Source organism: Plutella xylostella, chromosome 3, assembly GCF_932276165.1.
Source record: "Plutella xylostella chromosome 3, ilPluXylo3.1, whole genome shotgun sequence".
Classification (NCBI taxonomy): domain Eukaryota; kingdom Metazoa; phylum Arthropoda; class Insecta; order Lepidoptera; family Plutellidae; genus Plutella; species Plutella xylostella.
In genome coordinates this window covers 7,093,137-7,105,434 of record NC_063983.1, presented here as the reverse complement: position 1 = coordinate 7,105,434, position 12,298 = coordinate 7,093,137, and the positions used below count along the sequence as shown (strand labels likewise).

The 12,298-nt window shown below is 36.3% G+C and overlaps 2 protein-coding genes across 5 annotated transcripts in view; both read right to left on the bottom strand.

The window, feature by feature from the left end:
• Positions 1 to 8,302, bottom strand: part of LOC105381838 (long-chain-fatty-acid--CoA ligase 1) — a 36,795-nt gene extending 28,493 nt beyond the window's left edge. Inside the window, exons 1-2 of one of the 4 annotated variants that reach the window (XM_048623172.1) lie at positions 7,986 to 8,302; positions 5,232 to 5,278 (exon numbers count right to left, since the gene is read on the bottom strand). In XM_048623172.1, coding sequence (XP_048479129.1) covers positions 5,232 to 5,241 — 10 coding nt within the window. In that variant the 5' untranslated portion in view covers positions 5,242 to 5,278; positions 7,986 to 8,302. Of the gene's footprint in view, positions 1 to 5,231; positions 5,279 to 5,358; positions 5,405 to 5,849; positions 5,868 to 6,541; positions 6,560 to 7,985 lie in introns of those variants that run through there. The other 3 variants (XM_038116894.2, XM_048623175.1, XM_038116893.2) reach the window with 3 other exon arrangements.
• Positions 8,303 to 8,601: 299 nt separating this feature from the next.
• On the bottom strand, positions 8,602 to 10,013 carry LOC125488990. Its single transcript, XM_048623182.1, has one exon. It carries the CDS (start codon positions 9,933 to 9,935, stop codon positions 9,255 to 9,257), a length of 681 nt encoding a protein of 226 aa, XP_048479139.1. The 5' UTR covers positions 9,936 to 10,013; the 3' UTR covers positions 8,602 to 9,254.
• Positions 10,014 to 12,298: the final 2,285 nt, after the last annotated feature.

The following is a 12,298-nucleotide window of genomic DNA, read 5'->3' as shown; positions in this document are numbered from 1 at the left end:
ACACTTTGTGTACACTACATTACTTTATCATAATAGAGGTACTATCCAACAATGCAAAGCTTTTGGGCAGTGTTAGTCAGACGTCATCGCATTTGTAGTTACCTGTTAAATTCAAAATTACCCCTAGGTGCATCGTGTATAAACAGACAATGTACTATAGAAAATACAGTAAATAACTGCACAGCAGATCCAATGAAATTCATAGATAGCCTAGATCTCGTGACAAGTCGTATCGATACCTTAGGGCAAGCCGGGCCCAGGGGGTCACTCTATACGACGAATAACGAAGCTTCGCAGTGCTGCTACTTCAGTCTTGACTCTGTCTCGTATTAAGCGTGCCGGATACACGACAGCTCTCGTTCGTTGGTCTTTCAGTAGTATAGAGTAACCCCCCAGCTACCTCCGCAAACACGTTGCACGCCGAGCCACATTCATCTCGCGCTGCGGTCAGTGTGTCGGCTAACGGTACCACGGCAGATGGAGGGAGTCCCACTACCAAAGACTAAGTACACTAAAACTGCAGATACGCCATGCATCTCGAAGCTAAAGAAACTAAAGCACGAGTTCCTTTAGACGAGAAAAAAAGAGCGGAGAGATTTGAGGCTTGCAACAGTGTTGCTGATGAAGCCAAAATACAAGTCACAGGAGTGGAAAAAGAACAGTCTGATGCCATACAATGTTCTGCCAGCATAAACACGCGATGCAATATAATCGACCCGGTCATAATGATAATGATACATCAACACCTGCATGTACATAAAACATGTCATCGCCGCTAAATACTGAAGCATTCGTGTCAACGTGAAATGCCATGTGATACGAATAGTGGCTCGGACCCATCAATATTGATTTTCCAGTGAACTATTTCCGTCTGTCCTTTAAGTTTCTGTGTGACAATTTTGTGATACTTCTGTTGTCTATCACAGTGTCTATAAAGTTGGATATTTATCATTGAAAACTAACTTGGAAGATCCAATGAATCGTGTGTTATGTCTTCTTTCAAAACATCTATTCTGTCTCCGACAATGTAACAAGTATCATTCGGTACAGGTAGGTTATGCAGTCAGCGTTTTCATGTAATAAATCGAACATCCCCATCTATCAAAATGTCAGACTGATAAATCTTTGCCCCCCTCGGCCAATGTACTGAGGTCTATAATATAATAGGTTGTATTGTGTCATGTGCAGTTATGTGATATTTGTGACCCATTTCCTCGTAATCGGACAAAAAGCTATGGACAATTGTTGGCAGTAATCGTTATTTATTCGTAGATTCGCTATATATTTTTTAGTTGTATCGCTTGAGATGAGATTGAACCGGTATATGTAGGCTTTTTAACGGTATACGTCATAGATGATGATGCCGAATAAATTTTTAGTCAGTCATTAACCTGATACGACAATTTTAGTAGCGACTGGTAAAGAATAGGCTGGCCTTAGGCCCGGGTCTCCTATTTACTCCGTAGGTCGCGTCAAGTGTCACCGCCGTAGGCCGCGTCACAATGCTCATTATGTCTACGCGCCAACGTCGGCGTGTGAGGGAGACCGCATCAGTACATTTCTATAGTGAGCATCGTGACGCGGCCTACGGCGTGACGCTGGACTCGACCTACGGCGTAAATAGGAGACCAAGGCCTTAGAATACGGGAGATAATAAATACGTACATACGAGTAAATATAAGACGATATTGCATCAGTAAATGTAAACAGTTTCAACAAGTACTGAAAATAAATGGAAGATCCAAATTAATAAAAGCTAATGACGACCGAAACGGCACGCCAGATGACGACTCGAGGCTCCATTAATCCGGTAATAAAATAAATACTTATTATAAAAAACTATGTAATCTTTACAGTTATCTATCCAATCATATCTTTGTGTAAGACGTACGACACGAACCGGACGGGGTCGATGACCGCTGCATCTCGTGGTTTTGGTGTGTCAATTATTTATACCGAAATATTGCGGCTCTTTCCACTATGATACAGCGGAATTATAAAATAAATATACAGAAACCAATTATCAACGGAGAAGAGCAGTTCTTGAGATTTTAGACAATATTGTAGATTTAGAAGTTGCTGAAAACTTTTTCATTAAGTAACTACGTTATGAAAGTCAATATCACCATCATGAGATATTATAATCGTCTGTAATTGAGCTAGCTTCAGTGATCGTAACTGATCCTTGAAGTTCAGTAAAACATGGCTCGGTCACCTATTGCATGGATGACGGATTTTCTAGTGGTTGGGCGCTTCCGTGACTCTGACGGCACTCAACGACTCCGTGACTCTGACGACGACAAGCCTAGTCAGGGGCCTTCGGCAGCTTGAAAATATTTGACAGTCGGGTTGACCACTCACGTAACAACTCTCTCAGCAGCAGCTTGCTTGTGTTGGGTTGGGGTCCACCGACCCGCACTGGGCCCGCGTGGTGGACTAGGCCTAAACGCTTCCTTCATTGGATACCCGTGCCCCTGGTTTGTGATGATAATGAATTCGCAATAACCCTAAATATATATACAGAGCGACGACCGATAACTGAGCGATTGTGTAATGCGAATCTATTGATTACAGGACAGTTATTTGTGTCGATTTTGCAAATAACATGATATGTAATAAAAACAAAATTAAATAATGTGGCATAAAAAATCTCATCTCCAAAATATCTAGTAAAAGCACCAAGCAACAGCAATTTGATTTTGATATCGACACGATGCTGGGCAACAATTTTTTTGCCATAAACAATCTAATTTTCTAATGAACATGGAAATTCTGGTTGATGGAAATGATTTGATTGACAGATCAGTGGTAATGTTGTTGGTGATCATCTGATAAGCATCAGTCATTCATTACTCATTAGACATAATATTAGATCAGAGGGAAAATTTTATTGTAACAACTGTGTGATGTAACGAGGATCTGATGATTCTGATGACTTCGTCAAGTTATACAGGATGAGTCTTTCATAGGCACACAACCTAATATAGGTTCCAGAACTGTTTGTTACAATGACCTTGGGGTATTCTCGAAAAAAAAACTAGTCATATTCTAGCATCTAAACACCATCTTGCAAACTTATATAACGAAAAGGAGCTATGGCGAGGAGGTGTAATTTGATAATTTCATCAGTGTTAAACATATGAAAGCAGGTCAGCTTATAAACAAGAACATCTATCATAAACGCAAAGTGATAATGATAAGACCTTATTGTACATTGTTTAAATAGTTCGTAGAATGTTTGAGTACCTATAATTCCTCTTTGACTTCTATTCGATGTTCAAGAAAGTTGATAATAAGTACTCAGTCCCGGTCCCGACCTAAATTCATTTTTCTACAAAGACAGTTCATACAGAAATTTAAATGTTCAATGACTCGATTGATGTAACAATACCTATATCTGTAAAGCTATTAAAGGTACACTTCCGAGTCAAGCGGTTGCGGCGACACTGGCGATACCAAACACGTAGCATATTTTTATGAATTATTGAAGAAATATTCCAGTACCTACCTTAGTCAAAGGTTACAGCAGAATCGTTCAGTATTTATTTTGCAAACGTGTGAGTACCTACTTAACAGAAATATTAAACTCTAAATTGCTGCCAGAACAAAATTCCCTACCACGCTGACTCGAATTAACCCGCAATGCGGATATTTACCGAATAAAATGCACGGAAAACAATGTGGATCGAAGTTTTAAAAAGCAAAACCAATAAAGAAGACGATTAACCAACTTTGTTGCCCACCCCACTACTTAAAAGTAGTTGGATGTTCGTTGTATGTTAATGTACGTGTGCTTAATAATTATAACTTGGTCTGTGCCTTGGACAATATGTAGTTTAAATTTACCACTTAAACTTGCTTGCTTGAGTTGGGGTCCACCCCACCAACCCGCACTAGGCCAGCGTGGTGAACTAGGTTTTAAACCCTTCCTTTATTGGAAGGGAACACCCGTGCCCCAGCAGTAGAGACGTGATGGGTTGTGATGATGACGACATGGTTTAAATAAACTGGAAGATAGATGCACTTTAGGGCACTATAACGTCAACTAATCTATTATGGGATGGCATCTTGCATGTAGTAGGTATACTTTTAATAATATAAGTATACCGAGCTATGTTTATAAAATAAGGATATGAAATAACATGACCGATGTAAACTGAACCATGGTTAACATGAAAATTCCATATCTAGGCTATCAATGAGAAATCTCAGTCATGTTACAACATCGACACGACATTATCAGTATCACGCAAGTAGGTAAGTACATGTTACTATAAAATATCAGATTACAAAGCAAAAAACCATAAAATATGGTGCTGAAGCTTAAAATTACCGTGAAAATGGCAACTGCGACGTTTTGCAGACGTTAGGCCCGGGTCTCCTATTTACTCCGTAGGTCGCGTCAAGTGTCACCGCCGTAGGCCGCGTAGAAATGTACTGATGCGGTCTCCCTCACACGCCGACGTTGGCGCGTAGACATAATGAGCATTGTGACGCGGCCTACGGCGGTGACACTTGACGCGACCTACGGAGTAAATAGGAGACCCGGGCCTTAGGCCTTACCGCAATATGAATCCATCAATCGTGTTAACATTGGTGAAATCTGATTAAACTTTTACATCATTAAATTAGAAAAGTAAACTAAACTAATCTAAATTCTATCTCATTCCACTTTGACTAGACTTTACTAGAGTATATGGTTTGTTTTTTGATACAGATTGAACATATACCTACCTACCTTACACAATCACTGTCTCACCCACTATTTATTTATTTCTTTCCACAATTATAACCTATGTAATTATTAATATCTTATCACATAACACAACTCATCATAATTTATATATATATACCAACTTCGCGTTCGTGACTGAGGTCAACACAAGGGCCAGCTGAAAACCAGCGCTGTGGCCTCACTGTCCATAGCATATGCTGAGCTGGTGCCGTTTTGACACTCTGGACAGCAACCTTTATTTGTTTTGTTTGTTCTGTATTAAGTATTCTCTTTATTTTGTTGTTGTTTCTTTTTTTTTTTTTGTCTTATTATTCTGTCTCAGTGTGTCAAATAAATGTATCTTTCTTTCTTTCTTTTCTTTCAAAACCTTTATCGAAAGAATTGATAAAAAATGATTTCCTTTTACTTGCAAAAATTTTGTAAGCAGGTAAGTACCTATCTGTAAAAGTAAATTAAAAACGAGGAAATGAAAACAATACAAAAAAATGCAACTTACATTTCAGCATTGTCCCGTGTGGAATACGCTCGGGTTTCGTCTAGAACCTGGAAAATAAATTAAAAACTGTGTCACAATGTTCACAAAACAAGCACATAAAAATATAAAAGTTAGTTTAAAATATTACTGTGCGAATGAACTCGCTCTGTTACACTGAAGTTTACGAGGACGCGGACGATAACTGATAATACTAGCATCATATTGTTTACTGTAAGTACCTAATGTTGTAGATATTTATACTTTATACAGGGTGTCTCATAAGTCAACGTAATGGTGATACAAATCGTTATTCTTTTGTTTTTGTGAAATTGTTAAAATTCGCGAATATTTTTTTGGGTTCCAAATTGTCTTGCTTTTTTTAGGAAAACTTAATTAAGTGGTCAAATAATTTAAGACTATGGATAACTTAGTTCTACCAAGATTCCATCTTTAAAATTAATTTGAGCTTTCATTTAAACAAATTTATTAGACACCTATTGACCGTTTCCTACAAACTATCAACATTCTTTTACAATCTATAGTTAAACAGTTACATTCAAATAATATTTGTTATAATACTTATAATTAATCTAGTTAGTAAATATGTTTTAATTAAGGTTTAATATAAAGTCTACTCACAAGGTGACGCGATCAATCTGCAAAATCTTGTTAGATGTACACATGTAACATTGTCTAAGAATAGTTGAAGCACTAAAAATATACCGTACAGAAATTCGGAAGATCGCCCCTGGTATAATATTATGTACCGTGTATATGTACCGTGAATACCGTGTACCTACCTATTTCATAATAAAAATTCAGTTGCAAACACACAAGACCTCACTCAATGAATATTTTTGCAAAGTAATTTTATACTGTTCCTGTCAGTATTCCACTATGAATGCAATATTCTCGGTGGGAGATATAATATTATTAGTAGGTGCCTTAGGTAAAGGTATTTCTTTGCTATTTTATTGCCAGCTGTGCTGTAATACTTCAAGCCACGAGCTTCCCTTTGTCCTAAACGTTTTGTCCGTAAAGTACTCCAGTTCTTTTTATTTTCTGTAAGTACTTACTTACGAGTACCTATAAACGTGCAGATGTTCAGCGCTAATTTATTCACGGAAAATTACAATAGTTATTATTTTACTACGTTTTTATGATCAAACAAGTCACTTCCCAACTTCTCATAGGTAGGTACATAGTTAAGTACCTAACTACATAAAAGTAATTTCGTGCTTACATAAAGATTCCCATTTTCCCACTACAAACAAACACACGTCAACTTATAACACCCCTCTTGGTAGTACATATTCTTTAGGTCAAGATACCTTGAAACTTCCTTGAAAACAGCTGTTAACATTCCAATTTTGTGGCAATAATTTCACAAACATGTAGCCAGAAGCTTATCATTATAGATACTTTTACTTTATAATATTTATTTCATCTTTTATTACTTTCGTGAATTTTCATTGTAAGTTATGCTTTTATTGGCTTTTATGAATAATATTCATTTCCAAAATAAATATTTAAACATAACCTACAACCTACAACCATAGAGAAAATATCACTATGTTTCGTTTCATACAACAATCAAAAATTCACAGAGTAGGTAATATAATTCAAAGTTTTTTCAAAGAAACCAAAAATCAAAGACTACTCTTAGTTCTACTCTAACCCCCTTATTCATAAAAAAGTTACTGAACGGATTAACTATTGAACTGTTCTGTCCCTCTCTGACAGAGAACAATTTGATCTTTGACAGAGAGTGACAAAACAGTTCAATAGCTAATCCGTCCAGTAACTTTTTTATGAATAAGGGGGTAAGGTTCTACTACAGTAAAAACCTCAGAATAATAATGCCCTCACTGATAAACTTTGCCTAAATTATTGGTTCCGACATTGAACAGATTTCCTTCAGTGATTCAGTCACGTTCAACTAAACATCACTATACTTTTATAAACCAGTTACGGATATGTTATAAATATGTATACTCAGTTAAATTGACTTCGTATTATTTTTCGTCAAACTATAAACTTAGAGTACCTACATTAGTCTAAGGTACCTACTTACCCAGAGTCTTGGGTCACTTTTACCAAACGCTAAACGTATTTAAAATTTAAATCAAGTTTTCAAGTTAAATATATTTTGTACTGACAGAAGTTTGACAGGCTACTAAATACATTTAGTGAAATTCCACCATTATTTATTTAAAAACTGGAAGAGTATGGCAATCTTCGATTTTTGGTCACTGTGATACTGTGATAAGCGTGATAATGATAAGGATTTGATTATCTGTCAGCTTCGACCATTACTAATCAAAGTCTGTCAGTTGGTAGCTAACTGCAAGGGTGCGCCTGACGCAAGGAACATAGCCGGAAGTCCGGAAGTTATACAAGTATACGAGACACAGTTGACATCACTTAGAAACTTAGGAATGGGGAGGCTACACATGCAACGGCACTTAGGATATAAGTAATTAATTGTAATGTAATATGCCACCACTCATTAGGAAATATAGGTACTTAAGCCCGTAGTACCTTTCATTATGGTTAGCTCTCGCATGTCTGTGTGCCTCCAAGGAAAATATTGTTCTACATAACTATACCTAGTAGGAAATTTCAACTTGATTACTTAATCTAAGTTATCTATGTCTACTATAAAACCACCTCTAGTGGTTAGCTGGTGGCAGTTCTTATTCTGTTTATAGGTACAATGATCCTACCCACATTTCCGCAGTAACTTAAGTTATTAAGTACATAAACATCACTTACCTCGTTTAGCAGTGCATAAATTACTCAAATATTCTACACTAATCACAACACAAGAAATATTTTCCTAGTTTATGAACCTATAACGCCTATTCAAAGTATGATTCACTAAAGGTTTGATTAATTTACAATCGACTAACTTATTTGATGATAATTAATTTATTCTTATTTGATTGGGTCCGACACATCATTTTGTTATGTGATTGATATTGTTTCCTAATAAAATAGATCACAGATTCATTTTAGACTAAATATGGTACGTTAAAAGCGTACTATTTTGTGATACAATTCGCCACTACTGTATGCATGGAAAACGCACATTATTTTTACCGCGGTTCTGCGCATGTCAACAATTTCTAGGTTATCGTGCATCTCCGTTTCCCTTAATGGTGTTAGAGAGAGACGGACGAAATCGAAATAAACCTGCGCAGTCTTATTGATGGATTCGTAATGGCGGGAATACCGTAGTCAGCAGCACTCGGTGCCTTTGCCTTGCGTTGCGGCAGCGGCGCGCCAATGTTTTAGAACACTGCTGCTAGGCTATTTTGGAAAATAAATGAGTGCCGCAGAGTTGCCTAATGAAATTAAAAGATTAGTTGACTAATAATACCATACTAGCTTTGATTCATCATAGGGATTTATTCTTTATAATAAAAAAGAACATAGGTAGGTACTTACATTCATGTAGAATAAGAAATAGGTACTCGAATAGTAGGTACTTACTTACCAATAATATTCGGGATTTTCCCCGTTATTTCTTCTTTCTATTATTCGTAGTTTTTAGTCCTTGTAATTAAATCTTGTGTTAGGTATTAAATTAGACCAGACACACCAACTCTTAATTTTTCTATGTTGTTTAGGTACTACTTTGAATCTACATATTTTTAAAATTTTAATAGAACGGTATTATATTTTTGATTAGAAAACAGTGCCATCTATCGAGAGTACTTCAAACGAATTCCCCCGCTACTAAAGCAAGCGGTAGCTAAGCATAGAAGGGTTCGATGCTAAACTCAGCTCTCTACCCTCTGCTAACTAGACACTTTTTATGAAAGTTCACACTTCGGCCGAATATGCCGGATTCCATACAGCATTTTGTGATTTAGGAAATAGGAACCATATGTTTCAAACATGATGATAATATTTTTCTAACCATGTAGGTATTCTGTTTCTCAGTTAACTAATATAGTTAACACAAAGGAACGCCAATTTCACTATCAATTTGCCTTGAGAACGATGGCTCTTATATGCTTACCATGCTTAGACAGACACCTAAAGCCAAGAGCATTTTTCAGCAGCCTGGAATTCAGGAGACTGGTAATGAGGTGGATCAGGCTGCGGTCCCACTCGACTCTCCATATCCTGCTTCATCACTGCAGTCCTTCCGAAAGGATAAACCTCAGGAGGAGCACTATCCTTCATCCTCCATCCGTAATCAAAACTCGTGCATTCCGGAAAATAATATCTATTTTCTGGCCAAATCCGAGCGCGCTCTTTCAAGTAAACTTCCCTACCAAACTCTGGTCTCGATTTGTGGATAATTTCTGTTGTTTCGGGATCTACCGGTCTCATGATAGGATCAGGAGACGTGTCTGTATCTGGTCTGCTTAGTCTGGGATCCTCATTAGGGTCTCCTAGACCAACGTCTACAAGGGTATGACCGTGTTTCAAGTCTTTGGTAGTTGTTATAATACCTTCTTCGTTGGATGGTTTTTTAAAGCGATTTTTACCCGACGATATGAAATCCCTTGTGATGGCGGTCATGCCAGCTTTCATTAAATGGGCGGACACGTCTGATTCGTAATAATTAGTTGGAGTGCGATGTAGAACAGCTGCCTCTTCCATGGCATCCTTGTGTTTCATGATCCAGACCAAACGTTTCTTGTTTTCCTTTTCATAATTTTCAACGAGGAACCTTCCGATTTTTGGATCGTTTATATCTGGTAACGGCATTCTCACTGAATGTTACTAACTAAAATTAACTGCAATACCTAATTAAATTAAAAACAAATAAAATTGTACATTACAAAAAAAAATAAGATGTAAGTACAACATTATTTTTTTTCATCTGACAAAGTCCGACTAACCGAAAGTGTCACTGACCAAGGAGGATTTATGCGTGAGTCCACGCCACCACTGAAGTGCGATAGCCGCGAAGAGGCGGCGCTTTTTATCAACATAGTATTATTTACTCTTTGGCACGTGTTAGTTACCGACATAATAAGTATATATAGTGCCACAATCTTATCTGTTCCGGTGGCGACATCGCTGTGATAGAATCCAGTGATGCCATCGATTAAATTTTGCCTATTTCTGGTTTAAACGACAATGCATTTCTGCTATTACCTATTTTTTATAATTAGGTACATTCATAAGTATAGATAAATCAAAATATAGGGTCGATAGTAAATGAAAGAGGATATAATATATCAAACGACATTTGTTGTATAAAAAAATTGTCCACGGCGAACCGAAACAATTTATGTTCTGATATACTTAAGACATTAAATCTAGATTTTACAATGATATAGGTAATACCTGTGGGTCGTGGGAATAACGAGATAGATAGACTTAAAAAAACTATTAAGTACTTAATTATTATTTATTTATTTATGATATTATTTTTTCATTTTCTAAAGTAACATGAAAGAAGAGCATAAAATTAAAAAAAAATCAGACAATGTACAAAGGCTGATTGCCAATAATCCAGCCAACCCTTGATACTCGTAGTGGAAGAAGAAGATGTCATTAATCATCATTATTTCGTCTAAAATCACTGCAGGTGCGAGAAATTCTTCTTGGTATTATGATGGATAATTCTTCTTGGCCTAAGGTTCGCAGCTTCACTCACACCTGTAATCAAAGAAAAATAAAGATTATATACTTTCATCCGTCCCCACTGCTGGGGTACGCCGGTCTCTCGGGAAAATATTAATAAAATTACATGTGAGTATATGGGTAAAATTATTCGTCATATTTGGCAACACTAACCTGTAGCCGCTGCAACTCGTTCTTCCAATTTTTCAAACGGAATTAAAGGCGCCTGAATACGTTATTCTTCCTGCATAAAAGCCAATATATCTAGTATTACTTTTCTTGCATCACTTTTCAGCGCTTTTGGCATTATTACACCCAGAAAATCACAAAACAAATTAAATAACGTAGCGTCAGCCTCTTCGCAGAAATTGACAACTCAAATAACGCACAGAGTATGAAATGACGTTTGACAATGACGTCTCGTTAGTACACATTTTGACCACCGGAACAGATAAGATTGTGGCACTATAATAAGTAGTAGGTATAAGTACTTCGGTACTCTAGCAAAAGCATAAAAAATTACAATAGGTAAAGGTATTTGCAATAATAATCACGAGTTAAATTTAAAATTTGTTTAATCATAAATAAATAACATTTTTGTTTGGAACAAAACAACCTCCATATTCACACACCATACAACTCATCATTTAGTGAATTACAGTATTAATTTTCTAATTATCCTCTAATAATACTTAAAGCAATCTTAAAATAAAGTTGTACATAGTTTACTACCACATTAAATTTGAGATTTTTTTCATTATAATAATAATCTAATGCTTATAGAGAGAATATACCAATAAGATTTTAGTATTTCAAAACTTTTTATCCTTTTTGAATTGGAATAATTGGTCAAAAATCTTGTCAATTTATGAGAAAATACAATTGTTAGTATTTTGTTATACTTTTAAACACTTTTAAAGTGTCGAATATACTTTAATTGACATCAATGTATCATTTACAAAAATTGTACATTATAGAAGACAGCACGAATATAAACGATCATATTTTAACTCTATCTACTCTCACACAAATGCACCCATTATTTGAAGGACTCACGCACCAAAATTTTATAGGCGGTACTCACATTGCTACGCATAAACTACGCTGTATATTGCGCGAATGTATGTCCGATCATTGCTTGTAAGTATCTCCTTAATTCTGTTTTTTAATCTCAGGTACTTGACAGATTCTGAGCGGTCCATTAACAGTCGATTGTCCCGACAATAGAACGATACGTCACTTAATCGCGGGATAATCGACTGTTGATGAACCGTTCAGAATTTGTCAATTTAGTATCTGAGATTAAAAACCTTTCTTTAAAATATGCACAGACAACTCATGCAAATTGATGCGGGGCACTGTGGGAACCGCCAAAGCTAACTTTTAAGACTTCAAACGATTTTGATAAGCCGATTGAATATCCCTAATACGACGATTTAATGGGTTAAATCGGTTATAATTTGTAAAATACAGCACGAGTCCTATGTTTGATTGACAGA

Excerpts from the sequence above, each read along its gene's own strand:
- LOC125488990 (XM_048623182.1), bottom strand. The coding sequence starts at position 9,935 with ATGCCGTTACCAGATATAAACGATCCAAAAATCGGAAGGTTCCTCGTT.